Here is a 27,671-nt window from a genome sequence, read left to right on the forward strand (position 1 = left end):
ACATCCAAATATGTCAAAATGTCGATTCAAATTTTTGGCGATTAAAATATTATCTCTTTGTGTACCTCAATACAGAAGAAAGTAAGACGTACAGGCTGTAAAAAATAAATTAAAGTCAGCAGGAGTGGTCCCCCGAAATCTTTCTCGCACACTCTCTAATAAAGGTGGCATCCCAGAGAGCGCCTTACGTGGCGGTAGCGTACAATACTTATAAAATATTAACTTTTGGCATAAATTCATTATTTTTACTAAATTCCCCGTATGATTCTATGCCAGTTTTTTGACCATCAATCCATGGCGAATGAAATTTATGACCCGAATTTATGTTTTAGAGCCTTTTTCCAACCCGATTGAAACAAAACTTTTACGCAGAGCCACACTTGTAGTAAAAGAACCATACCAAATGTGATATATTTAACCCTTAACTGGTTACGTGCGGTCTGTGAGACCACTAGCGATGGATTTTCTGTCACCACTATTCTATTTTTAGCTTAATTGAATGGATTGATAATGTAGCTTCCTGTTTTGTGACCTTCAATACACGTTCACTTTTTCAACCGATTTCAGCGGAGGCTTTTCAAAATAATTCAGTTATTTCTTTAAGCGCGGTCTCTAAGACCGCATCAACCTGTTAGTGTCCTAGTGATAAACAAGGCTTAGCAGATGGCACTAAAACTTGGGCCCCAAAATATCATCCAATTTACTGATTCTATTATGAAGCAGTGCTCCAGACACTTTTAAATGAAACAGAAAGTGGTTTTAGTGATAAGGATCATTGTACAGAAGAGTTTTTCGATGAAAGTTCGCATTCAACTGATTCTGATATGTATGCTCAAATGTAATTTTTCTAGTGATAATGCATTTCGAAAAATTTATAAAATATATTAAAATACCAAGATATATATATATATATATATATATATATATATATATATATATATATATATATATATACAGAATCTATAGGTTGATTTTTATACTAGTTCTTAACTTGTATGTTTAAAATGCCCTAGAAAACCATGCTATGAAAGTCACACAAGCCGATAGAAAAAGGGGCAATTTTACCCATTGTCATTTTTTTTTTCATATAATTGTTGAATTTTATATTATATTGTCTTCTATATACCTTCATATACTGCAAAAATAAATATGATTTAAAAAGTAAAAAGTAATATGTTTTTTCAAGAATATTATTTATTGTAACATGTCATTTGAGAAGAAAATGTATGTTCCAACGCATTTACTTTTTTCAATGATAATATATTTTGAAAAATGTCTAAAACATATTTGTATATGAAGAAAAATATCTGCAAAATATATTGGCAGTTTTTCATACTAATACATTCATTAGAAAATTTAATTTGAGTGTAAATGAAATGCGGTCTCGTAGACCGCACCTCCCCAGTTAAGTCCTAAAATTTCACCTCCCCTGTTAAGGGTTAAGTCATTGCGCTTTTGAATTATCACGTTTACATGTTTCTGAAAGTACAGACCGACAGACAATAAGCCCCTTGTTGTATTTGGCTCAAAATTCGAAAAGTGCCTACATTACATAAATCTGCATATCGAATTTTACCCATATAGCTCTCTTCATTTTGTAGTTAACGTGTTACCTTATATTTGAACAGCCAGACAGATGGACTTCCTCTGAACAGATTTTGTTCAAAATTAGATAGAAATCTACGAATTTGGTGTAAAGACCGAGAATTAAATTTTATTTTTCTAGCTCAAAGCGATTTTGAGATCTTTGTCAGACAGAAAAATAGATGGATGAACAAACATTTTCCGAAGCTGTGTTTTACGAATTCAAAGAGGTACGTGGCGATTCGTCAAAATCTCAAGTTCGAATTTTTTGACGATATCTGCAAAATTTTATATATGCAATATTTTATCTATAATTCATATACGATAAACTAAAAATACAGCCGAAACATATCTTCGCTCTTGAGATATTAACAATTCTTAAAGGATGATACAAAATTCAATTAAACTTTGCGAACTGACATCTGGTATATAAATAAATAAAATTATTTAAAATGTCTTTGATATTTTCAAGTAATAAGAATAGTAACACGGAAGCTGTAATATTCTATTCCCATAAGTATACATTAGTTTTAATAAATAAATAATGAACTATTTGTTCAATATTCTCAAAACCTTCCTCATACTTTACAGTGTCTGAAAATTGAATTTGAAGAAATTCAATTCTATAAATTCTATACTATGATATGACAATATTTGTACATTATTTATAAATGAATTCTGTGAGCAGTGACGTAATTAAAAAATATGGGAGACATAGCTAATTAAATACACCATTATATGTATAACTACAAAGGCAAATTTTTTGAGCTAGTTAACTACTCTATACTACAATAATACTACAAGGAAGCAGCCTAGTGACTTCATCTTCTGCTGAGCTCACACACTTAGGACTGTTCTCTCAGGCGAAATTCCTAAATAAGAAGAATTGGATGGTTCCCCCTACTCATGATTGGTATAGAGCCAATAAGCCGGGGCAGTCCTTAAATCTTCCTTGCGACAGAAAAACCAAAACTTGCCTGTCGCGCCTTGCCAGTGGCCACCTTAAATGTCTTTTCTTTTCTCAAGGTGAAAAGTTTTATCCTCTTCGCCCGAAATGCTGCTAACATGAGGCCTCTGCTGAACATATTCTAGACTGTTTAGGACTTGATTGGGGAGAAATTTATTCTTCTCCCTTCCTCGTGTTTGACTTTCTTCTTGTCAACGAATTTTTGAATTTGGTCTGACTAAGTCAGGCCATGGAGATTAGCAACAACAACAATAATAATACTCTATGCTATAGTCACGGCCACTGTGATTGATAATTACCCTTTCACTACTAACCCATTCCAACTGGCTGTGTAAATTCTTTACTAAAAAGCGAATTCCTGTTTCAAACTGGAGGTACAGAAAATAAAACAAGCTATCACCAAGGGCCTCATCGCTTTACATCCGGCATTCTTCACTTAAAATAAAAATCGGACCTTCAGCGTAGAATATGCTTGGCCGGTTGGGACGGATTAGTAGTGAAAGTGATATATGCCATACAATTTCGACATATCAATCCATCTAATTCGTTCCATAGTTTTAATTCAAAAGCATTTTGCTAAATTACTTGGATTAGAAACTAAATATTCCGATAGGAACTATAACAGATCCGTTCTTCCCTTTCTATTGATAAGGGATACCGTAGGAAGGGTAAGTCAGGTCGGAGGAAGAGCAAGAGCTCCGATTCAAGTACGCATTCCATACGTAAGAATGTTATTCAGAAAATATGCAGTTTTGAGACACGACAGCGCAAATGCCAAATCGCAACTTCAAATGATTTTTTTTAACTTTTTGATATATGAATTATAAAATAAATAATGTAATCGTCGAAAAATTCGAAATCGCGACTTTAACGAATCTTCACGCTTTAAATCTTCCAGGGTTCGAAAAATGTAGTTTTGAAATTATATCTGTCTATAAACACGATAACATAAAAACGCTTTGAGTTGGGCAGATGAAATTTGGTTTGGGGGCAGACTATTCCAGCTGTTTTAAATTTTCAAATCGCAAATAAATCTCTTTGGAAATGACTAGCGAGAATTTTATGTCCCCCGATTTACCGTAAGTTTATCACAATTTGGTATGTTTTGTTTTTAACTTCGTTATATAATGAAGATAATCGACAACACTTTTTGGACATCTTTTCTTTCACAAATTAAGTTGATAAAATTTTACACATATTACATAAGATACAATACTTCAATATTTTGTTTTCAGTCTGCCGATTAATTACAGTTTTAATTTTATTTCACTTAAGAGGTGCTGTATGGTAGAAATTTTTTTTTAAAAAATGATAATATTCCACGATATTTGCATTAATAATTTAAGAAAAGTATTGAAAACAACAAAAGAAAATAAAATTATAAAAGAATTTTTTTTAAATACACTTTTACTATTGCACATAAAAGTACGAAATATATTTTGAATCAAAAATATAAAATTAAAACAGTATTAGGCAAAGAAAACGCAATTTAGCCATAATGAATGTCATAAAAGGCATCCATTAAAATATACCATCCATCCTAAACATCCATTAAAAACATGCTAGCATCACTAAACATCCATTAAAACATACTTACATCACTAAACATACATTAAAAATAGGTTACAGGGTGATCAAGAAATAAGAGGAGATGTTCGGAGGGCTGTAGCGTGTTATGTATTGGACAAAATATAACAAAATTTGACCACCATACACATTAAAGTATGCGGTTTCGATTTATCAAATAATAATAATTAGTACCAAAAAACGCCAACAAGGGAAATCCTGGCGCTGAGATGGAAAATTTTATTATGTAATTTGCTTATACGGGTACTTTGTGACATGACATCAAAAATAAAAGGAAGGGTTGCGGGAATTTAATTCATTCTGCAAGAATTCGTCCGTCGATTGCGTTGTCATTTCGTGAACGCGCCATATTACTCAAGCTGTTTTATCAACGGGATGAAAATGCCACTGCTGCTCTTCGTGAATACCGGTGGTTAAAATAGTTACGTAAAGGACCGATGACCACAACTAACTTACGAAGGATGGTTGAAAGATTTGACACAACAGGAATTCTTGGTGTGCAGGTATGCTGAGGACGTAAAGTTATCAAGCAAGAACAAGTTGAAGAAGTTGCAACTGCCGTTATGGGTCAGGCGATAGCTAATAAGCAGGTTATGAGCAGTGCACGTTCAATATCACGACAAACAGATACCCCGTTCTCGACGATGCAGAATATATTGCGTAAGATCCTGAAATTTTATCTGTATAAGATAACACTCATTAACTGACGACACTGATATGAATCTTGGCAATTTCTGGTTGTGAGGTGGTTCTAGTTCACTTGAAAGGAGTTGTGTATCAAGGACATGTTCCTGCCATTCCTACTTTAAAAGAATCAAATAACGTTACAAGTCAGACGAATAAATGCCGATATGCTGCGAGCCACCGTCGAATACCTCGTGTACCGCATGCAATTATTGAAACATCAAGTTGGTGTCCACCTTGAGCCAAATTTGTAAGTTGCTATGATAAACGTTTTTCATTGGTATTTGGTGTGTTGCTATTTACTGTTTACATTGGCAGTTATGTATTCTTTTCACATATTATGCACTTGCAGTGCCAGGATTTCCTCTATCGGCGTTTTTTGGTACTATTTTTTTTCTTCTTGATAAATCAAAAGCGCACACTTTAATATATATGGTGGCCAAATTTTGTTACATATCGTCCAATACATAGCATGCTACAGGGCTCCGAACACCTCCTGCTATTTCTTGATCACCCTGTATAAATGCGGTTATAAATTATAGTTTACGCGAAGTATTTCCATTTGCGTATGTGTTAACGATTTTGTTTTGATCATTATATTATTTTTATTCGAAATTGTTCAACCTTTCAGAAATTATTTTTATTATTTTCTTACTAAAATGATTTTGCTGTTCTTTCTCTTTTTTATATTAAAATTGTCTTCCTTTCAAAAGAAATGCTTATTTTAATTTCATATGAAAACTTTTTTGCACATGATAGCGAAACATGAATGATAGTTTCTTATTCAGAGTGTATTTACTTTATTAAGAAATGTTACTCATAATTAAAGTCCATTTTCAGAGATTTTGACTTTAATCAATCACTTCCTAAAATAAATTCAAAGATTTCTGGGGAGATAATAAGGTTGAATATTAGAGAATTACGCAAGTCAGATTTCATGCCATTGTTTCTCAAGGCCTTTTTTTTTATGGAATAGGCATTTACTTAATTATAAGGCTATTGTCAATTACGAGAGCGGTATATTCTGTAAGAATGGAACTGAATTCAATTTTTAAAAGGAAATTTTATCCAGGGATAATTCTTTTTAAAATCTCAACGTTGTAAAGAATGAGAATTTATTTTTTATGATCGTGTTACCTGTTGGAACAATATGCTATTGATTATGCGAATATGAAAAACAGCATATAGTTATCAAAAATACAACTGTTTCAGTTTATTTTGATCAAAATGCATGCATCTATGGTATTTTAGTATGTGTTTTTAAATTTTCTTCATGGCAGTCAATTTTTTAGAAAACAGAAAAATGGTACAATTTTACTGAGCATTTTAGAATTAATTACTGCAGTAGAAGTTGAATTGATTGACTATGGATACAAATGTTTATAAAAAGTCTCTAATTTCAAAATTTTTAAAATTTTTACTTTAATTGCAGGATAATGTCTAAATTGATTAGAGGAATATTTCATTGATTAAAAGAGCAATTGATGCAATTACAAAGTGACGATTTAGGACTTCTGCTTTGCATCTCGTTATCTTGCAGCAGTAGAACTTTTTTCCCCCTTGCGCTATTGAAAACATAAATATCTGCACCTTCTCCTCTGTATAAATTGAACTGATTTTGAATTAAAATAATTTAAATATACCATTTGAGAATTAATTTCGCTTTTGGACTTTTATTTTTGACTTATAGTTATATGGAAAAGGTGTCATTAAAATCAACAGCCATATCATCTTCCAAATCATAGCAATGGAAGATAATATGCTTGTAACCTCGACGTCAGGTTTAACTTGTACAATGCTTAATTATTCGAAGATTTCCTTAGAAGAACTAGATTTCAAAACTGGAATTCTTTGGTGTCAAAGTAAAACTTTATCAACAGTCCACAGCGAATCTAAAGGTTTTTAATTTCATTTTCTTTGAAAGTAAAAAACAAAGTCTTGTATTTTATATGTACTCAAGTACCTGATGTTAAAAATGGCTACTTATTTAGAATTGATGCTTGTTTAATTTTCCATGGACTTACCGCTAGCTAAGGTGGCGTCATCTCCTTCTGATTATGGCTCAAAATGAAAGAAGTTTTATAAATCGTGTGGCTTCGAAACGGGGAACTTTAACGGGCGTAAATTCGGAAGGTGAAATGAAAGCCAAGAATTTATCTTACAATAAAACTTATGAAGTTTATTAAGTAAAACAAATGAATCTTTGAGATGGACCTTAATTGCTAAGAGAAGTTAAATCAGATAATTATATTTTTAAATAAATCTTTTTTTTTAATAAAATGTAGACGAAATTTCAAGTTTAACGGGCTTTTAACGTGGTTGCTCTACTGAGGACTTCCAAAGGATATTCTTCAATAGGCAACAGTCGTAGTCAAACAGAGAGATTATTTCCTTTTCAAATCATACGTAAGAGACTGAAACTGACATGTATTATTAACTAAAATACATGAAAGTTTCAGTTTCTGAAACTTCAGGAGTGACTTATTATCATAAATGTTAAAACTGAAACTCTCTTTTCTGATTTTAAACTACATTTAATTTTGAATTTTGTGATTTTAATTAATTCTGAATTTAAAAAAAACTCATTTAAAACTTATATAATGCTTGAATTATTGTCTTTTTTCTTTTAATTAATTCTTCGTATTTAAATTATTGTAAGGAATCCAATTAGAGAAATTGAGTTAGTTATTGGAAAAATTGTAATGTTTGGAAGTTATTTGTCTCTTTCATCTTAATTGATAAAAGTTGTGTTAAAAAAATTATATGACCATCAAAAGATAATTATGAGCCTATTAATAACCCAATTTAGCTAGCTGATACTAGTTAGTGAAATAGGTGAAAGTTGCCTAATAATAACCCAATTTAATTACCTAATAGTAGTTAGTGAAATGGGGGAAAGTTGCCTGAGAACCGAGGAACGAATATTGACCTAAAATCTGGATCGGATCCAATAGTAGCATAGTCCATATTTTAGTAAAATTAATTTGTTTGGACAAAAACTGATTCCTCACGCAACAATTACAATACTGTACTTCGATATACAATTTTGCAAGATTTCAATGTCTGATCATAGATTGAAGTAATTTATCATGACTGAGGTAAAATAAGCCAAGATTACTATGTGCTGCAAAGACTCTTTATGATTAAAAAAAAAAAAAAAAAAGAAGATTATCAATACTTATTTTAATTCTGCATTTTACATTTATATTTTTTGAAGTAATATTTGTATTTTGAAATTGTATTTTTATTTCTCGTTCATAATAAATTTTTATATGATTTAAATTGCATACAGAGCACGACATCTATTTTGAATCCATTGACATCTATTTCTAATTTTGGCTGATGCATTTCATAAAATTTCAATTAGCCTGTCATTTTCGATAAAATACCAACAATACAAATATTATAAACTATCCCTCAACTGTTTGATGAGATAGTTCAAATAATTACATTTCTGTTCAAATAATTACATTTCTGTTCAAATAATTAGATTTCTGTTCAAATAATTAGATTTCTGTTCAAATAATTAGATTTCTGTTCAAATAATTAGATTTCTGCTATATAAATTCGATTTTAAGCCCCATATTTTTTTAGTCATCTTACTCATACACTGCTACATATAACATTTACAAAAAAAAAACCTACAAAATCATCAAAACCGGAAAAAAAAGCGAATTTGAATTTTTCCCACTGTACTGAAAGGCAAACTATAGACGTTCGGGGGCATTTGAATGCTAAGGGAGAGGAAAGAGGACTGACCCTACCTAGGATGTCCACTTTTCGAACAAAGTGACGAGCAAGACAGGTGTTGACATTTGTGACAGCTTCCTGTTGACAACTCATGTCACAAAGGAATCGTCTCTGTCAAAACCACTTTTGATGGGAAATCAAGGATTCACCTCAGGTGACGATCTGCGCAGCCTCTATATCGGGAACATCGTTTGACACGTTTTCCCACCAATATATTGATAGTGAATAAAAAAGAATACAAAAGCAACATTTCAGCCAAACAGAAAAAAAGAGCCCAGATGTTAGAAATATTAGCAATCAAAAATGTTACACCTAATCAAAAATGTTACACTAATCCTGCTTTCCTTTGGGAAAGCATGATTAGTTTGAGTTGCATTTTAGTAAAATAGATATTTAATCGTTTGTGTAATTAAATTATTCGTATTTCCGCAATTAAAAATATATAAATAAACAAATTTTGAAACTGAAGTACATTAGGAAGAGAATGAGAAATCTACTGCAGAATTCTACCTTACAGTCATGAAACAAGTTTATTTAAATTGGAATATTTTTTTTAAAAAAATGACTTTCTGATTTTTTTTTTCCGTTATAGAAATTACAGTATAAAACCTTCTCTTTTTGTGTTCCAAAATATAAGTATTTCTCTTTTAAAAGATTAATACTTAAGATTTATTGAAGTAATCATAATATTTTGATCATAAAATATGCATAAATAATTGTTGATGTCTCTAAAATGATATTATATATACATAGGAAAAAAGATTTCGACTGAAATTCTCAGTTTCTCTTGCTGAATTTTGTCATCTGGTGTTGCAAGTATAAAGAAAAATTATTATAATCGACAGTGAGTTCCTAATTTGATGAATCTTTATGGTTTCCTTGAATCCGAGAAAAACATTTTTGGAATTATATTTCTCTGTCGTGAGCACAATAACTCAGATTCTCAGTTTCTCTTGCTGAATTTTGTCATCTGGTGTTGCAAGTATAAAGAAAAATTATTATAATCGACAGTGAGTTCCTAATTTGATAAATCTTTATGGTTTCCTTGAATCCGAGAAAAACATTTTTGGAATTATATTTCTCTGTCGTGAGCACAATAACTCAGATTCTCAGTTTCTCTTGCTGAATTTTGTCATCTGGTGTTGCAAGTATAAAGAAAAATTATTATAATCGACAGTGAGTTCCTAATTTGATAAATCTTTATGGTTTCCTTGAATCCGAGAAAAACATTTTTGGAATTATATTTCTCTGTCGTGAGCACAATAACTCAGATTCTCAGTTTCTCTTGCTGAATTTTGTCATCTGGTGTTGCAAGTATAAAGAAAAATTATTATAATCGACAGTGAGTTCCTAATTTGATGAATCTTTATGGTTTCCTTGAATCCGAGAAAAACATTTTTGGAATTATATTTCTCTGTCGTGAGCACAATAACTCAGATTCTCAGTTTCTCTTGCTGAATTTTGTCATCTGGTGTTGCAAGTATAAAGAAAAATTATTATAATCGACAGTGAGTTCCTAATTTGATAAATCTTTATGGTTTCCTTGAATCCGAGAAAAACATTTTTGGAATTATATTTCTCTGTCGTGAGCACAATAACTCAGATTCTCAGTTTCTCTTGCTGAATTTTGTCATCTGGTGTTGCAAGTATAAAGAAAAATTATTATAATCGACAGTGAGTTCCTAATTTGATAAATCTTTATGGTTTCCTTGAATCCGAGAAAAACATTTTTGGAATTATATTTCTCTGTCGTGAGCACAATAACTCAGATTCTCAGTTTCTCTTGCTGAATTTTGTCATCTGGTGTTGCAAGTATAAAGAAAAATTATTATAATCGACAGTGAGTTCCTAATTTGATAAATCTTTATGGTTTCCTTGAATCCGAGAAAAACATTTTTGGAATTATATTTCTCTGTCGTGAGCACAATAACTCAGATTCTCAGTTTCTCTTGCTGAATTTTGTCATCTGGTGTTGCAAGTATAAAGAAAAATTATTATAATCGACAGTGAGTTCCTAATTTGATAAATCTTTATGGTTTCCTTGAATCCGAGAAAAACATTTTTGGAATTATATTTCTCTGTCGTGAGCACAATAACTCAGATTCTCAGTTTCTCTTGCTGAATTTTGTCATCTGGTGTTGCAAGTATAAAGAAAAATTATTATAATCGACAGTGAGTTCCTAATTTGATAAATCTTTATGGTTTCCTTGAATCCGAGAAAAACATTTTTGGAATTATATTTCTCTGTCGTGAGCACAATAACTCAGATTCTCAGTTTCTCTTGCTGAATTTTGTCATCTGGTGTTGCAAGTATAAAGAAAAATTATTATAATCGACAGTGAGTTCCTAATTTGATAAATCTTTATGGTTTCCTTGAATCCGAGAAAAACATTTTTGGAATTATATTTCTCTGTCGTGAGCACAATAACTCAGATTCTCAGTTTCTCTTGCTGAATTTTGTCATCTGGTGTTGCAAGTATAAAGAAAAATTATTATAATCGACAGTGAGTTCCTAATTTGATAAATCTTTATGGTTTCCTTGAATCCGAGAAAAACATTTTTGGAATTATATTTCTCTGTCGTGAGCACAATAACTCAGATTCTCAGTTTCTCTTGCTGAATTTTGTCATCTGGTGTTGCAAGTATAAAGAAAAATTATTATAATCGACAGTGAGTTCCTAATTTGATAAATCTTTATGGTTTCCTTGAATCCGAGAAAAACATTTTTGGAATTATATTTCTCTGTCGTGAGCACAATAACTCAGATTCTCAGTTTCTCTTGCTGAATTTTGTCATCTGGTGTTGCAAGTATAAAGAAAAATTATTATAATCGACAGTGAGTTCCTAATTTGATAAATCTTTATGGTTTCCTTGAATCCGAGAAAAACATTTTTGGAATTATATTTCTCTGTCGTGAGCACAATAACTCAGAAATGAAAAGAACTATACAAATGTAATTTCATATGCGATCTTTGTTTTAAATTGTAGGTTTCTATTAAATTTTGTAAGAAATACAGCTACAGGAAGTCTGTCAGTCCAAATTTTTGCACATGAACACGATAACTCAAGCACACAAACAATTAGACGATGAAATATGGGATTTTTTATTACTATAATCTAATTTAAAACAATCCTATCATAATACTGTTTATCTGTTTATTCGTACTACAGCAAACACAATAACTCCAAAATTTAAACAAGCAAAATAAATGAAATTTGGAATTTAGTCTTGAAATAACACTTTATATCAAGACCAAACTTTGTATACCAATATCGCTTTTTTTTTCACTACAGCTAAACATAAAACGCGTCGTATTGTGTAAATTATATGAGAGAGTTGATAGAAGTAACTTCTGCTGGTACTAAAATGTAAGAGTTTTTAATCCTTTCGTTGATAGTTTATAAGGATATGAGTATTTTTGTTCTTTGTGATTTTTTTTAATTCCTAGCATGTTTTGCTTTAAAATATGGATACCAACCCAAAGAGTCTTTCCCTAAAATTAAAACTCGAATAAATTCTGAAGGCATAAAATCAAACGAGGTTTCGATTTTGTTTTAGTTTTCATACACAATCCTTGGGATATGTCGAGTTTAATCCTTCAGACTGCGGCCGATTAAACAGTTGACACATTTATCAGATGATGCCAGAAATAGATACATTTCAATGCAGAAAAAAAGTTAAGCTACTTATCTCAGTCCTTATGGTTGAGTAGTTCCGGGAAAATGCCATCTTTCCCCTTAGCTTTCAAAAGACTGTTCGATGCAAGGTAGCTTTGAACATGAATACGAGCATATCTTGTTTGAAATTTCTTGTTGGCAACGATATCGATGTTTGTAAAATAATATTTAATACTGCCTTAAATTTCGCACAAGCAAAATTTAGCTTGAGGCATTTACAAGCTATATAACAATAAATTATATAAAATCTACATATAGTGCAGATTGGAAAAAATTAGATTAACCCTTAACTGGGGACGTGCGGTCTGTGAGACCACTAGCGATGGATTTTCTGTCACCACTATTCTATTTTTAGCTGAATTGAATGGATTGTTAATGTAGCTTCCTGTTTTGTGACCTTCAATACACGTGCACTTTTTCAACCGATTTCAGCAAATGCTTTTTAAAATAATTCAGTTATTTCTTCGAGTGCGGTCTCTAAGACCGCATCTCCCTGTTAGTGTCCCAGTGACAAACAAGGCTTAACAGATGGCACAAAAACGTGGGCCCGAAATATCATTCAGTTTACTGATTCTATAATGAAGCAGTGCTCCAGACACTTTTAAATGAAGCAGAAAGTGGTTTAAGTGATAAGATTAATTGTACAGAAGAGTTTTTCGATGAAAGTTCGCTTTCAACTGATTTTGATATGTATGTTCAAACAAAATAAATTTTCTAGTGATAATGTATTTTGAAAAATTTATAAAATATATTAATATACCAAGAGATATATATACAGAATCTATAGGTTGATTTTTATACTAGTTCTTAAATTGTATGTTTAAAACGTGCTATGAAAGTCAAATAAGCCGATAGAAAAAGGGCCAATTTTACCTATTGTCATTTTTTGTATTTTTCATATAATTGTTGAATTTTACATTTTATTGTCTTCTATATACCTTCATATACTGTAAAAATAAATATGATTTAAAAAGTAAAAAGTAATATGTTTTTTCAAGAATATTATTTATTGTAACATGTCATTTGAGAAGAAAATGTATGTTCCAACGCATTTACTTTTTTCAATGATAATATATTTTGAAAAATTTCTAAAACATATCTATATATCAAGAAAAATATCTGCAAAATAGATTGGCAGTTTTTCATACTAATACATTCATTAAAAAATTTAATTTGAGTGTAAATGAAATGCGGTCTCGTAGACCGCACCTCCCCAGTTAAGTCCTAAAATTTCACCTCCTCAGTTAAGGGTTAAGATTATTTAAATACCACCGAATAATCTGCTCAGAGTTAGAATCCTAGCTCTGAAACATTTCAGGAGTAGTCAAAGAACCATTCAGCCGATGGCTCGGCTCGCAGTTAAGTCAAATTTGCTAGTAGATGTTTTTTGGACTACAAAAGTATTTAAAATCTGATTTCCATTGCAGAAAAACCAAATGACTCACTTGTAAAACTTTAAAACGCTCGTTCTCTCACACCCTCTGAAATATGAGCAATGACTGAGAAAAATAGACTCTTGCTGTGTTTGAATAAGGAACTTTAAGCGATATATTTGGCGGAAATAAATGTGCTATTGGAGAAGAATCAACTGAGAAATTTACAAACTGCTTAAAGAGACGGATATTATTAAATCTAGAAAAATACAGACTATTAAATGGGCAAGATTTTTAATAAGATTGGACGACAACTGAACTACTAAAAAGATCTTTCTTGGTTGAACCATCTGGTACCCGAAAAAAGGAGGCCAAAACTTAGGTGGAATAACTGCCTGAAAAAGGAATCGAAAACTATTAAGGTGATAAACTGGAAAACCCTAGCAAAGAGCATAACTGCATGGAATGGAATTTGGAGGAAAGTAGGGCCAATTCTGAGCTGTCACGCCAGTGAAGAAGAAAGAATAAGAACTTTCAATGTAAAGTTTTTGAAAAAAAATTGCAAAATTAAACATATGATGTTACATCCCGAGCCGAAAAAAAGCTTTAATTTTAAAAATAACAATGACATTTACAAATGCAATCGATTTATATGAATATTTGTTATAAATGGCATCTCATATTTCGAGGAATATATCTACGAATCTATTTGCACGATCTGTCGCTGCAAAAATGTATTAAAACAAATAATATAATAGTATATACACTATGCAGAAGCACAACTGAATCTCTTTCTGAAATAGAATACTACATACCAAATCCTTTAAATGTTTATATAAAAGGAAAATTTAAAGGTCAGACGTTGCGATCGTTGCGATCACACAACTGGATCCTGACTTTTAATCCAATACTCCATAACAGCCGCGCAATTGTTGTTTCTTTGCTTAATCACCTACCATCCACCTCCTTTTCAATTGCTCTCTTTTCCTAAACCAATGGAGCACAACGACCAATTTTTACAATAAAAAAAATGTTTCTCAACCGTTTGGGGTTTTTTTTGAGTTCAGATTAGTTTATTTTTCTACTCAAGTGGCGGTTCGCAATGTTTCCAATGTGCAGATGCGACTCCATACCTTTTCTTTCGCGTTTTCTCGAAAACTATGCGTTGTAAAACTATGATCATTCGGACAATTTTAATGTATCAAAGCGGGAATTCTCTATCCGTACAGTTTGTATCGGTGTATTATATAATTTTCCATGAGACAAGGGCTCGCGATGAAGAAAGGGCAACCTTTTCTGATGGTTGAAACAGCCCCAAAGCATCTAGGTATCACCTGAGGCATAAATCTACTTCATCTCCTAAATGCATTCACAAATGTGCTTCTCAAGGGAAATTAACGCATTTTTGTGTTCCGTTTTGTGGAAAGTCCTCAGAAATCTCTCCAGTAATAACGAGTAATTTATTACTAAAGCGCTCATTGGTCTTGCAGTATTCAAGTAACACTTGTTAAAAATACAATCAGAAGATAGAACCCAGAACCTCCTTCGTCCGTTTCATATTCCTCAGACATTCCTAAACCCAATAATCAGTGCAAGTTACACAATTTAATTAGTCTTTGAAAATATTTGTATGAGATACAAGTTTTCATCAATTATTATTAATTCTAGATAGTAATTTCTGTCCCTTATACTTTTGTAATTATATTTTTGAATTATTTATGAGGACTGGTTATTCTTCAAGGCATTTTTCTGATTTATATTTATGCTATTTATAATAACACTATAACTGTTACTTCGTAATTTTATTCTGTTTGCAAACTTTCGTATTTGCAATATCTATCCTACCATTGTGTTCTGCCCCGAGATGTGGTTGTGGGAGGTAAGAAACTAAAAATACATATTAAGAATTTCAATTATAGAATTAATATCAACAAGAGATCAATTTCTGTTTCACTGACATTTCAGCTATGCTCTGTCGTCTTTTAACTCTGACCATCTCTATCTCTCTTTCTCTATTATTATTATTTTTTGTATAAAAATGCAGTTTAACAATTTAAATTTAAGCAGAGCTTAAGATAAAATTTCCAAATAAGGAAAGAGCTGAGTACGAGTTGTGAAGTAATTGCCAGATAAAATCCTTTAATAAATTTTGTTCAAATATATATCATGGAAATTATTATTATTTTGGAAACTGTCAGATTTTATCTACTTTTGCTTTAATTGTATTTAAAAAGCTTGATCAGCTTTTGATTTTAACGCATACTTTATCGGGAAGAAAGACGTATTGATATACTTCACTATATCATTACGTTTACCTGCATTACAATCTTAATTTTGAGTGCGATTTTATTTATTCATTTATTTTTGGATTAAGAAATATCGAATGTCTATACGAAAAAGATACCTGTTTCCATGTGTGTCAAGTAAATTATTTTCAAACGTCATGCTTGAAATAATTTTCTTGAGTGAGGTACTTGAACTATTTTACTAAACAAAACTGATGCTAAACAATTTGCAAGTGAGATACTTAAACTATTTGTTGCCGAAATTGCGTTTATACATAATTATGGAAGAGAGAACCATTTTCAAAGTACATATTTTGATATATCACTCGTTTGTCTGAAGATTATCACAACAGGAAAAGCAGGAGCTTTACGAGAGATGCATTAGAATGTTGACGATTTATACTTATTTTCCCTTAAGATCAAAGGCTGTTGGTTACATTACTTTTCAGTCTCCGAACTGCCTTTTCTATTTATCAATAGTAAAATCAAGATTGTGAAATTATGCCTCAAAAAATAAACGTAATCAATTTTTTTTTTATGCAAATGAATGATATAACTATTTTTGCAAAACATTTCCAAGGAAAATTATAATTTAGTATTTTTCAAAAACTAGGTATTGTATCATAAGTATTCAATAGTGCAGCTGATTGAAATGTGAAATGCAATTTGAAATTTATAAAAAAATGCAATAAACCTGAAATCCATAGTGCATTTCAGTTCTCTGTCACAAGAAGATAAGATCAATTCATAATTTAAACTCCATTCGCCACACTGATGAGAATTTTCTGATCCATGGTATATTTGAAGCTGATCAGGCTCACATTAAAAGCGGAATTTTTTTGGATCGAATGGGATCAAAACACAGTCCACCGATCCCGAATCCATGACTTCTACATCTATACCATCTTCGTAAAGTCCTAATCAATAAAACTACTCTAAATCGAATCTTCTATTAGGATAAAAGTTTGCAAAACACAGTAATTTCCTGTTAGATATTCTTTAGTTTCAGTTAAATTATTTTTCAATTATTACTCAATTTTTTTCAAAAGTTCTCGATAAAAGTTGAAGGCACACGAATAAATATCTGCTACAGAGAAAATTTTGTTCTCTCTGGCCCTCTCTCATCAGTTGAATGAATTAAAAAAAAAAATATCATCAGGAATTACTCAAAAATAAGTAAATTATTCTGAAAACATGTAAAGAAAGAAGGAATTAAATTAAAAATATTAACAAAACTCTGTAATATATCTTACTAAGCAAAATCTGACGATTTTAATTCTGAGTAATACAACATAAATAATCAGAGTTTGCGACTGAAAATTCTTTGATTGATATTAATCTATAACTCACTTTTACCATTATTTGTCAATCAATTGTATAGACTAACCAACAAAACACGAAGCTAAACCCCTTCGTAAAACACTAACCTGAAAAGAGTCAACCTACTCAATCGTCCCGTCCCTTTTCCTCCACCCCAAATCGAATCACTTCCCACCTCCACCCCCTCACTTCCACCAAACGATATCACTCCCGCAACCTGTCAGCAACTCCTTTCACTGCATCACTTGCCTCTACAAAACATTCGAGCGAGCAAACAAACAAACAACGATCGAATGGCAACGAGGGGGGACTAAGGGGGTTTCTTTCCACCCCTCCTTTCTCCTTCTCCAATAGGGGGAAGGTGTAAATACACCGGCGCCCCCCTCTCTCCTGAAGGGGTGGTTCCGTACATCACGAGGGTGGGAAAATACAAACGCCCATGCGCGGATAGATAGTCTGCGTGACTTTTATCCTGCCCGCCCAAAGTCCGGAGTCCGGCCGCTTTTCTTGGGTTCTTCGCTTTCCCGGACAGAGCACGTAAAAGTGGCTGCAACCATTGTTTGTTAACAAACACTGTGAAGCAAAATACTTGTAATGCATTCACCATAGATAAGCCTCAGATGGCTTATCTCTAGAAGTTTAATCTGTTATCTACGGAGGAATTATCAATGTCCAGGAATCTGTCCATTGATATGAAGTGAGATTTTAGATCTTGAAGTGTTTGGAAGAAAGTGAGATGTGTTCTTAAACAAGTGGAATAAAGGAAGGAAAAGTTTTGCAGAAGCGAACTAATAGGGCAATTTATTTTATATTGATTAACAATGGAAATGAAAGAGAAAATACATTAAATGGAGTTTTTGTCTTAGAAATGGACTGCTAAACAAGAACGCAATTTTACGGAAGTTGTTTTGTTTGAAGACTAAGTATCCTTGTCTCAAGAAAGGGAGAAAAGTTTTCGCTTCTTTTCTGAATTAGCGGATGGTAAATACTTTTTTGTAACCTTTCTCATTTTTAAAGAAACAGGAAAATATTGCCAAATGTTTGTGTAATTCCTGTGATCATTTGCAAGAAAATATGCTTCTTACTTGAAGTATTATTAACTTTCATGTTAGGAATCGATTCTTTCTATAAAATATTCCTTTATTAAGAGAATTATTATATTATATTATTTCTTTAATATAATTCTTAACACGGAATCATCAGAATTGTTAATTTAACTTGAACATCAAAGTGAAATTTTTAGTTTTAGAAAACTTACGTTGTAAATAACTAAGAAAGCTGACATAATATTATCTGGACCAGTGGCTGTGGATACAATAAATTCAATACACCTTAGTCAAGATACGGAACTTTTTCTAAGAATCATCGTCCCCTTACTTCAATATATTTGCCATAAGCTGTATTTAAAAAGACAAATCTATCTGCACTTTAGTGCCAGTATTTAGGATACTATCCATCATTCAAGCGGATCCCTTTATAGAATTCTTTGAAGTAAGGAGAAAAGTACTTGGAGCGAAGGGGAAAAAAAAAAAACATTTACCGTTGCAACTGTGACTCTGTGTTCCCAATCAACCAGTACATTTCTTCAGAAGACAATAAAAGTGCATTAACCATCCTTGTCTAATTCCCAAACGTAGAGTGTGCCCTTAATCAACCAATTCAGACGATTGTAAAAGTGCATTAGCCATCTTTGTCTAATACCCAAACGTAGACTGTGTGTCCCCAATCAACCAACAAAATTTCTTCAGAAGATGGTAAAAGTGCATTAGCCATCCTCGTCTAATACCCCGATGACCATGACGGCTACCACCAAATCAAGCGGCTTCAGCGTGCGGGACATACTGGAACTTCCCGAGCAGAAGGCCGAACGAAGGACTAGCCCAGTGCCTCGGGCCCTTGATCTCTCCGACGTCACTTTGCCTGCCTTTTGCTACGGAGGTTTGTGCCCCGATGTCACCTACTCCAGATGGCTGGCCTCAGAGATCATTCCTGCGTATGCCGCACTGCGTAAGTATCTCTGTCATTTTTGCATTTTTCAGTAAAAACTCAGATTTATTTACTTATTTAAGGGACAGAATGTATAAATCAACCATTTATTTAATTTAAAAAAAAGAAGCATAAATTTTGAATTTTGTTATATTTTCTATCATTCTGAAGAGGAAATACAAACTTGGTGACGATACGTATGGCCATATAATATTTATATTCTTATTATTGATACTATAAATGTGATGAAAACCGGGTTTCTAAAAGACTAACTTTAAAAAATATTCTATGTAAAAGAGTAAAAAACATAACAGAATTCAGAACAGATAATAAATATAAATTGCTTTCTTTTCTTTGTTTTTTTAAACATATTTCTTTTTTTTTTTCTTCTTTTATTAACGATGATCTACAGGAACAAACTATTTTTACTGAATGATTTAATCCAAATATTTTTAATAGCTTGAGTTTGAAAATTAAACCAAATATATGAAATTATTTTTCGACTCTTTTTTTCCTATTTTATTCATATATAATGCCGATAAAATTCTATTTCTGTACTGTATGAATTTATTTGTCGACCTCGGATCTTTCTCATCCTAAAATCTGATACATTTCATAACCAAATATTTCATTTTTTTATAAATAAATTAGTAGGTGTGTCCTAAGAAGTAAAAAGAAAAAAGCCGTGAAATTCTAATTTTTTTTTAAAAAAAAATTTAAATCTTAAGAAAGAAATGTTTTGTAAACACACAAAATATAAATTTGTGTGAAATTGGAAGTCTAGGAGTGACGAATTAGATTAATATGTAGAAACTCTCTTGTATTTATATAAGAATTTAATGCCGCAAATAGTTTAAATGTGAATTAAATTCAATAATTAATAACTCAATAAACCCATAATTCAAGATGATTAATTTTATTCATTCAACTGCATTTACTCTCCTTAAATTTTGTCCGAAAAAAAATATTATGCACTTATTATTTTTTAGTTTTTTTAATTTTGAGCAGACGATATTTTAATCACAATTTATTGAAATTTTTAATTATTAATTTCACGATTACGGACAGTCTGAAAAAATTTTCCTTTTTAATTTTCAAATAATTTAAACCTACATTATGAGGCAGTAAAATTATAGTTATTCAGATATAAACCGCTACTACTATTTTAAGTTTAATTTGTTTACAGATTAAATATATTAATAACGATTTTTAAATGAAATATAAAGATTTTTGCGAAGAAATTTTAATTGAGCTATAATTTTTACTTCATTGTCCAATTTTAGTTTAAAATTCAGATTCAAAATTAAATTTTCTGATATTCTATTTTAAAAATTTCATACTTTGAGACTTACTCAACTTTTCAAAAAAATTATATTTGTACTTAGTCTTTTAATATAAAGTAATGGAAATAATTAAATGTCATTTAGTTTCCTTAATGAAAAAGAATTTAGAACAATTGACAGATTCGCCTTTTTACAGAAAGCGAGCTATTTGTTTTAACTTGATAATTTTAATGGGATTCTACCTGTAAATTGCTACTTGAATAATTAAAATTTTTTGCAAAAAAACGCTGCAGATAAAATCGTTAAACTTAAAGTTATAAAATTTGACAAACTATTATTTCTCAAGAAGTAAGTGATCAATTAGAAATGTTGTAAAAATTATAAATGGTTTTTATTTAAGAATTTAACTTAATTAGTTTTAAAGCTTTTCCTAAATTTTTCTAAACATATCTGTTATAAAAATCATTTATATATTTTTTTAATTAAAAAATACCTTTCTAGTGATATAAATTTTATTTCTATACGTAGCTGTTTTGAACTTTAATAATTTTTTTCAAAACATTTTAAATATATTTTGTAATTAGACATGTCATTATTTTAGTACATTAGACTTAAATACGCTGCATACAGTGGCATTAAATACACATTTTTGTCCTATTCCCATTGTTATATAATTACGAGTCAGTTTAAAAAATGAAATAAAAATAAATTAGAAATTGTATGAATAAATCCGTCAAACCTAATACATTATCATGCAATCATGTTTCAGACTAGAATTTTGACATCCTTTAATGTTTTTTGGTAACATTTATAAGATTCTTCAAAGTGCCCTTCCTGAATTCTCATTTTCAACTTAATTCTCAGGAGCAATTCTGAGGAATTCTCATTTCCTCATTCGAGTTCCCGTTTCCAATTTCTTATTAAAAAATTTCAAAATCATATACCCTAATTAATAACACTCAGTTAATCACTACTCTGGACTATTCCGGCATACTACATTATATTTCAATATTTTTCCGATATGAGTAAAAAAAAAAAAAAAAAAATTGCTTCGAGGATGGAATTTCTACATTGATATTAAAACATTAAGATTCCTTTTCATATTTTTATTGGAAAGTTATTGTCAAAACAAAATGAAATGGAAACTGAAGATGTAGGAAGTCGTACGGTTATCTATTTGAAATGGGATACTTGTGACGAATATAAACATGCTCCCTTTAGCTTTTACTTGTAAGGGTCGTTATATGAATTACGTTGGATACAAGCTTTTGGGAAGCATATTTCTTATTAATTTTTTCAAAATGAGTAGTGAAACAGAATAATCAGATGAAGTCAAAATTAAATTTAAGGATATGGCAGTAATGGTTTGTAGGAAAGGACTGAATTCTTTGTATTATAAAGTTAAAAACGGGGCAAGAATTTGCAGTTAAAAATTATAAAGCTAAAAACTGAACGTTGAACAGAAGCATTTTAAAAAGTGTAACTTTGCATTAAATATATAACAGTGCAATAAAAACTAAAGAATTTTGAAAGAGAAACAAAATCTTATTCATCGAATCTGTTACCAACTTACCTATGCCTTATTTTTTGAAGAGAAACAGTTGCTTGAAAAATTAAATAAAAATCTTAAAACCATACTTCGGTATTTCCAAGCAAAAAAATTGAAGATGAAGACAAAATTCTATCATTTTCTTACTAACATGTAGCCAATAAAATAAAATTTAATGAAATTTAAAATATTCTTTACATTAAGTAAAATATCATTCGTAGTATCATTATAAGTTCACGGTTAAAAAAATAACTATTAGAAAAATACAATACAAGAGATGGGAACATTATAAATTTAAAAATCTAAAATATGAGATAAAATTAGGTAAAAAAAAAAGAAAGAAAATTTAACAGCTTTAAAAAACACTGTTTAAAGGTACATTTCTGCGAAAGTATATAAATAGGTGCTTAATTATACATAGTAAAAGCAAACATGAACATATCCGAAGACAGCAGCTTGGCTTTAAGGTTAGAAAAAGTACGTAAGGGTTAAATGTGATTAAAAATAATGGGAAAAATCTAATATTTAGACAAAAAAGATTGCTACAAAATTTATGATTTAAAAATATATATAAAAACTGTGCCAAAAGGATTTGGAGTTATTAAAAAGTATATTTCTCGAATACTAAGATGGTTTAAAAATAATTTTTGTCCAGTGTTGCGTTCTAAAATTATAGCTGAAAAAGAAAACGTTTAAACCCCATTTTACCGCTTTTAGAGTGGTGTGACGACTTTTTAATAGTGGAGTTAACTCTTCTAGCAGCTAAGGAATATACATACTAAATTTCCTTTGAATCTGTGAAGTAGTTATCTTATATAAGGCTTAGCAAAAAAAGCTATTTAATTGCATTCACAGATAGATAAATTATAAGACATTCAAGCATTTACACTATAAACATTACTACACTTAATTTCAAAGATTTCCAAATATATATATATATATATATATATATATATATATATATATATATATATATATATATATATATATATAAACAAGATTGAAAATGATTATAATAATAATAGATCATTAAATATTTTGCTAAAATCGGCCTCTAATCTCTTAAATTAATTTAAGTAACCGCTTCTGGATTTAGAAAAATTATAAGTAAATAAAAACTTAATTTCATGTTAGATGCATAATTTTTTCTCTTTTGATACTGAAAAATCAGTTTATATTCATGATTTTAAAAAATTTACTTATCGTGATCAATTTCAATTTCCGTATGATTTCAGATCGATATAAATTTTGAAAATTTATCATGGCCAATTTATTCTCATAGAATATACTAAATGATCGTATTATGTTTTCCTTTTTCCGATTTCTAGAATTTCGGCATCAAATTTCAACCAGAATATTTCTGCGGAATAATTTAAAGACGCAAAGCGCGTATGTTTTCAAAAAGTAAGATGTAAGAATACAAACATTCAGGAACCCGGAAATTGGTTTTGATGGAATTTACTTTTGAAATCTTGAATTTAGAAAAGAAAAAAAAAAGAACATTATAAAGCCCTTTGTAAGATAATTTCATCGTAATCTGAGAGAGCCAAAATCAAATATGTTAATAGTACAAAAAAAAAACTAATTTTAAACTTAAAACATTTGTTCTTGCTTGTAGTTTCAAAGAAGCAAAAACGCGAATAGCATGGAAACAATAATTTGAAAGCGAACAGTACGTAGCCCTTGCATAATGTCACCAATTAACTAAATTTAACTCCCACGCGAAAATTTAATGCAATTTCTACAACCTACATTCTAATTAACTTAATTATCATCAAAAGAATATCAAATTATGCCGAATTTAAAAGTGTTAGTGATAAATTGTATCAGTGTCAGATTAACTAAATCGCTGCACTTGAGAATAAATGCATATGAAAAATTAAAAAAAAAAAAAAAAAAAAAAAAAAGAATCCCATTAACTCTATGACTTGATTTCAATGACTTAATATTTTAATTTTGTCAACTATAGCGTTGACTTCATTTGTGTTAATGGGTTTAATACATGTAATATTAATTAATTTAATACATACAAAAAATTAATGAATCTTATACAGGCAGACAACATGGCGAGTTTTAAAATTGTAATTAAAGCTAATATTTTGTGATTGATGGATAGTTATGGAAGTATGTTATGGAATTTAATTTTAACATTTTTTATTACTTGTTCGCAATAAATGTCGTAGATAGGCATAAATAAAATAATGAAATAATTTCTTTTTTTCGTATTTTATTTGATTAGAACTATAAACTGTTCGGAAAGCCTCTATAAAATTTATAACGAAATTTTATAGCAAAGTTCGAAATTTGTAAACATTACTAATTGAAATTGCAAGCATATACACATTTCTCAAGCGCTGTAATAAAATTATTTGATTTTATAGACATATTTTATACATTTTTAAGTATTAATCGAATATGTAATTTAGTGTATCTTATTAAATAAATCCATTTATTAAGGTATAAGAGTTAATAATAAATCTATTTTTGAGGTTAATTGCAAAAGTTAATATACAAAAATCTTAAAATTTAAGTACATAAAAATCTTTTATGTACTTAATGATATCTTACGCACTAAATGCACAAATCTTATTTATCTTGCTATAAAATATATTTTAAGAATCAAATAATACATCATATATTCGAAATGATAATTTTCTAATGAAATTTATAAAGCAAATATTGTTCTAACTATAAAAAGCTCATTTTTAGGATGCCAGAAAAATATATTATTTAGTGTAACATTTAAAGTTAAAATATGTTAATTATTAAAAATAAATATTATAATTGCTTTTTTATGTATTTCTGATGATGAAATTTATGTTACTCTACAAGAAATATTTAAGTTGTTATTATTTGAACAACTCGGCCCTTTCTATCAGTTCTCTATAATTGTTGGTTTTTCTTGAACCAGAAAAATGGCCATAAAACGAACATTGATTGATTAATCATTGATGTTTAAAGAATCAAAGGCGAAATTTGGATATTATACAACGAATATATTTCGGATAATACAATGAACTTATATAAAGGACTGTGAGAATTAAAAAAATTAAGTAACTAAAAACTTCTACCTTAAAGACAGAATAAATTATTTGCCAGAAAGAATGACTTAAATAATAAAATATACAAGTAAAAAATTTTCAACCTATTTGAATGTTTTTGTCTGCCTTTGGTACACATACCTTTTTCTTAATGGATATTTCTTTTAAATACGCAGCAGCTAAAGATTCTGTTCCAAAATCGGAACTAAATTCTTTTTTCATCTAAAACCTACCGAAATTTCATTTATGTGGAATTTGGTTCATTTTTTTATGTGTGTCTGAATTTTTTTTTTAGAAAAATCATGGGAATGCATCTTCTGTCTTTTAAAATCATTTTGGAAAAATCCCTGTAAAAGCAAAGATTCCTGTCGATAGTCAATGTGAGATAGTCATATAGATTTGAATAAAATAATTCTACATATAACAAGATCATTAAAAAATAATTCATTTTGAACAATATTGAACCAGCAATCAGAAAACGTTATAATAGTTTAAACATAGTTGTCTAGATCAAATCTGTCTTCCGTCATTGTGTATCTACACATATACCTATAATTATATTCTAACATCTATGTTATCTATAATTAAGTTAACTTAAAAAATAGCTATCTTCAAATAAATTAATGTTATTACTAATTTCAGCTGAAAACGAATGAGAGTCATTTTTCATAATTTGAGCTGTTGCGCAACTATGATAAGTCATTTCGATGATATGCTTTAAGTGCGAGGATTACTTTTAACGTCTCTGAAAAATTTCAATGAAACAAATAACAGTATTAAAAATTCGTTTTTCCTAAGGGGAGATAGAAATGCTTTATCTGCAGTCCCTCCCACCCCCTATGTATGTAGGCTAGGATGTACGAAACCATACTGAAAAATCCCTCACCCCTTCCTTCGCTTTGCTAAACCGCTGAAATTTTAAATCACTCGACAATCAGTTTCACTTCTCTAATATATTGTATTAACTCATGTATGATGGTTAGATTGCTATGGAAAAAGGGGGGGAAAAAGAACTGAAATTGTAATAAGAAAGAAGCAAGGAAGAAATGAGAGAGACTTTTTTATATCTTCGCCAAAATATTGTCTTAAGTCTTTGAACTGAAATGTCTAGCTCGTCATGAACACTTTCTTGGGCAAACACTGACAGCTACACTCGCCAAAAATTAAGAATTGACTATATATATATATATATATATATATATATATATATATATTAAATGTTGTTACATATGCATCTAACAGAATACATTAAAAATTATTTAAATATTTAATATCCATTTTCGTACATGATGTGGACACTTTTTTTTCTTCAAATCTTTGTTAAACCAGTAATAAACAGTAATAAACCAGTAATAAAAACATTTTGATATGCAAAGGAAATGAAATGTATGCGAAGCTTAAAAAATCACCATGCTTTAGTGAATAATTACAGAATGCGGCAGAAAGTTTGCATGCATTCTATCCCAAATAAAGTGCACTCGTACACATATATACACACAAGAAAGAAGAAAAAAAAGGCTTATTTGATTTCGCAAAATTACAAATACTAAATTTTCTTTTTCCATCACTACCTGATTTCTATAGGAAAAACTTTATCGATACCACAAACTGCAAGATGAGAAAGAAATAGAACTGTTAAAGATAACTAAAAGATGCCCAATTTGAAATTCATATTTAGTAATTTTTATTGAAATGTTTTATGGCAAGGCGGCTTTCTTAATCATTCTTGTTTAGAACTTTTGAAGAATGATGTCACTATGAAATATTTTGAGATGTCAAAAATGTTTTATATCGCGATGCACAGTTAAAGATGTCTTAAAAAGAGAAGTAATTGCGAGTATTCATATTTGCTTTACTTCTCAACAACGATAGCTGAATAGATGCGTGGATCGGTTCAACTCAATAGTCGCAATGCATGCTGTTATTAAGCACATGGTTTTTTATTCCAATTATTTGCATTAATTTTAAATAATTGAAATGCGTGAGCACATGATAATATAATCAAGTAGCTTCTGCGGTTAAAATTTCACCTGTCGCAGAAATAGCAAAGATTCATCACCTGCGCCGCATTCATTCTTAAGTGTTTCCTTATCGGAACGTTCAGCCTACAACAGCACATGCCTCTCAAGAGTCCGATAATGTCTATAAACATCCTTGTAAAGGTCGCATCTCGAGAGCGCCACTTGAAATTGTCTGGATAAGAAGTGACAACTTGAGCTTTCAATATTTGCTGGGCAAATAAAACACTCGGATAAAATAACCTCTGTCATTAAATGCCAATGTTGCAAAATAGTATTCTTTGTAGGAAAATAGTATTTAGAGAAAAAGTTTATTCCATGAAGGCTTTCTTATAACAGACAATTCGGAAGTCCAATTTTAATCTCAAGGCTATTATCCTCCCCCCCCCACCTTTTTTTTTCTTGTTCATTTAAATAATAGAATGGCTATGCATAAACATCTTTGGGATAAAAAAAAACAATATTAAATGTAAATTCTAAGAGAAATGTAACTTCTAAATGCTATTAACTTCTAAGAGAAAAATGTGATGGTTTAGTTCTACCCAAGAATATAAATAGCCATTTCT

General features: G+C 30.2%; 1 protein-coding gene across 1 annotated transcript in view; it reads left to right on the forward strand.

The window, feature by feature from the left end:
- Positions 1-18,412: 18,412 nt before the first annotated feature.
- The window catches only part of LOC129960738 (homeobox protein Nkx-2.2a-like), a 38,341-nt gene continuing 29,082 nt past the window's right edge, over positions 18,413-27,671 (forward strand). Inside the window, exon 1 of the mRNA XM_056074353.1 lies at positions 18,413-19,235. Within this exon, the coding sequence (XP_055930328.1) occupies positions 19,019-19,235 (217 nt within the window). The 5' untranslated portion in view covers positions 18,413-19,018. The remainder of the gene's footprint in view (positions 19,236-27,671) is intronic.

Source organism: Argiope bruennichi, chromosome 2 (genome assembly GCF_947563725.1).
Source record: "Argiope bruennichi chromosome 2, qqArgBrue1.1, whole genome shotgun sequence".
In the NCBI taxonomy this organism is placed as follows: Eukaryota; Metazoa; Arthropoda; class Arachnida; order Araneae; family Araneidae; genus Argiope; species Argiope bruennichi.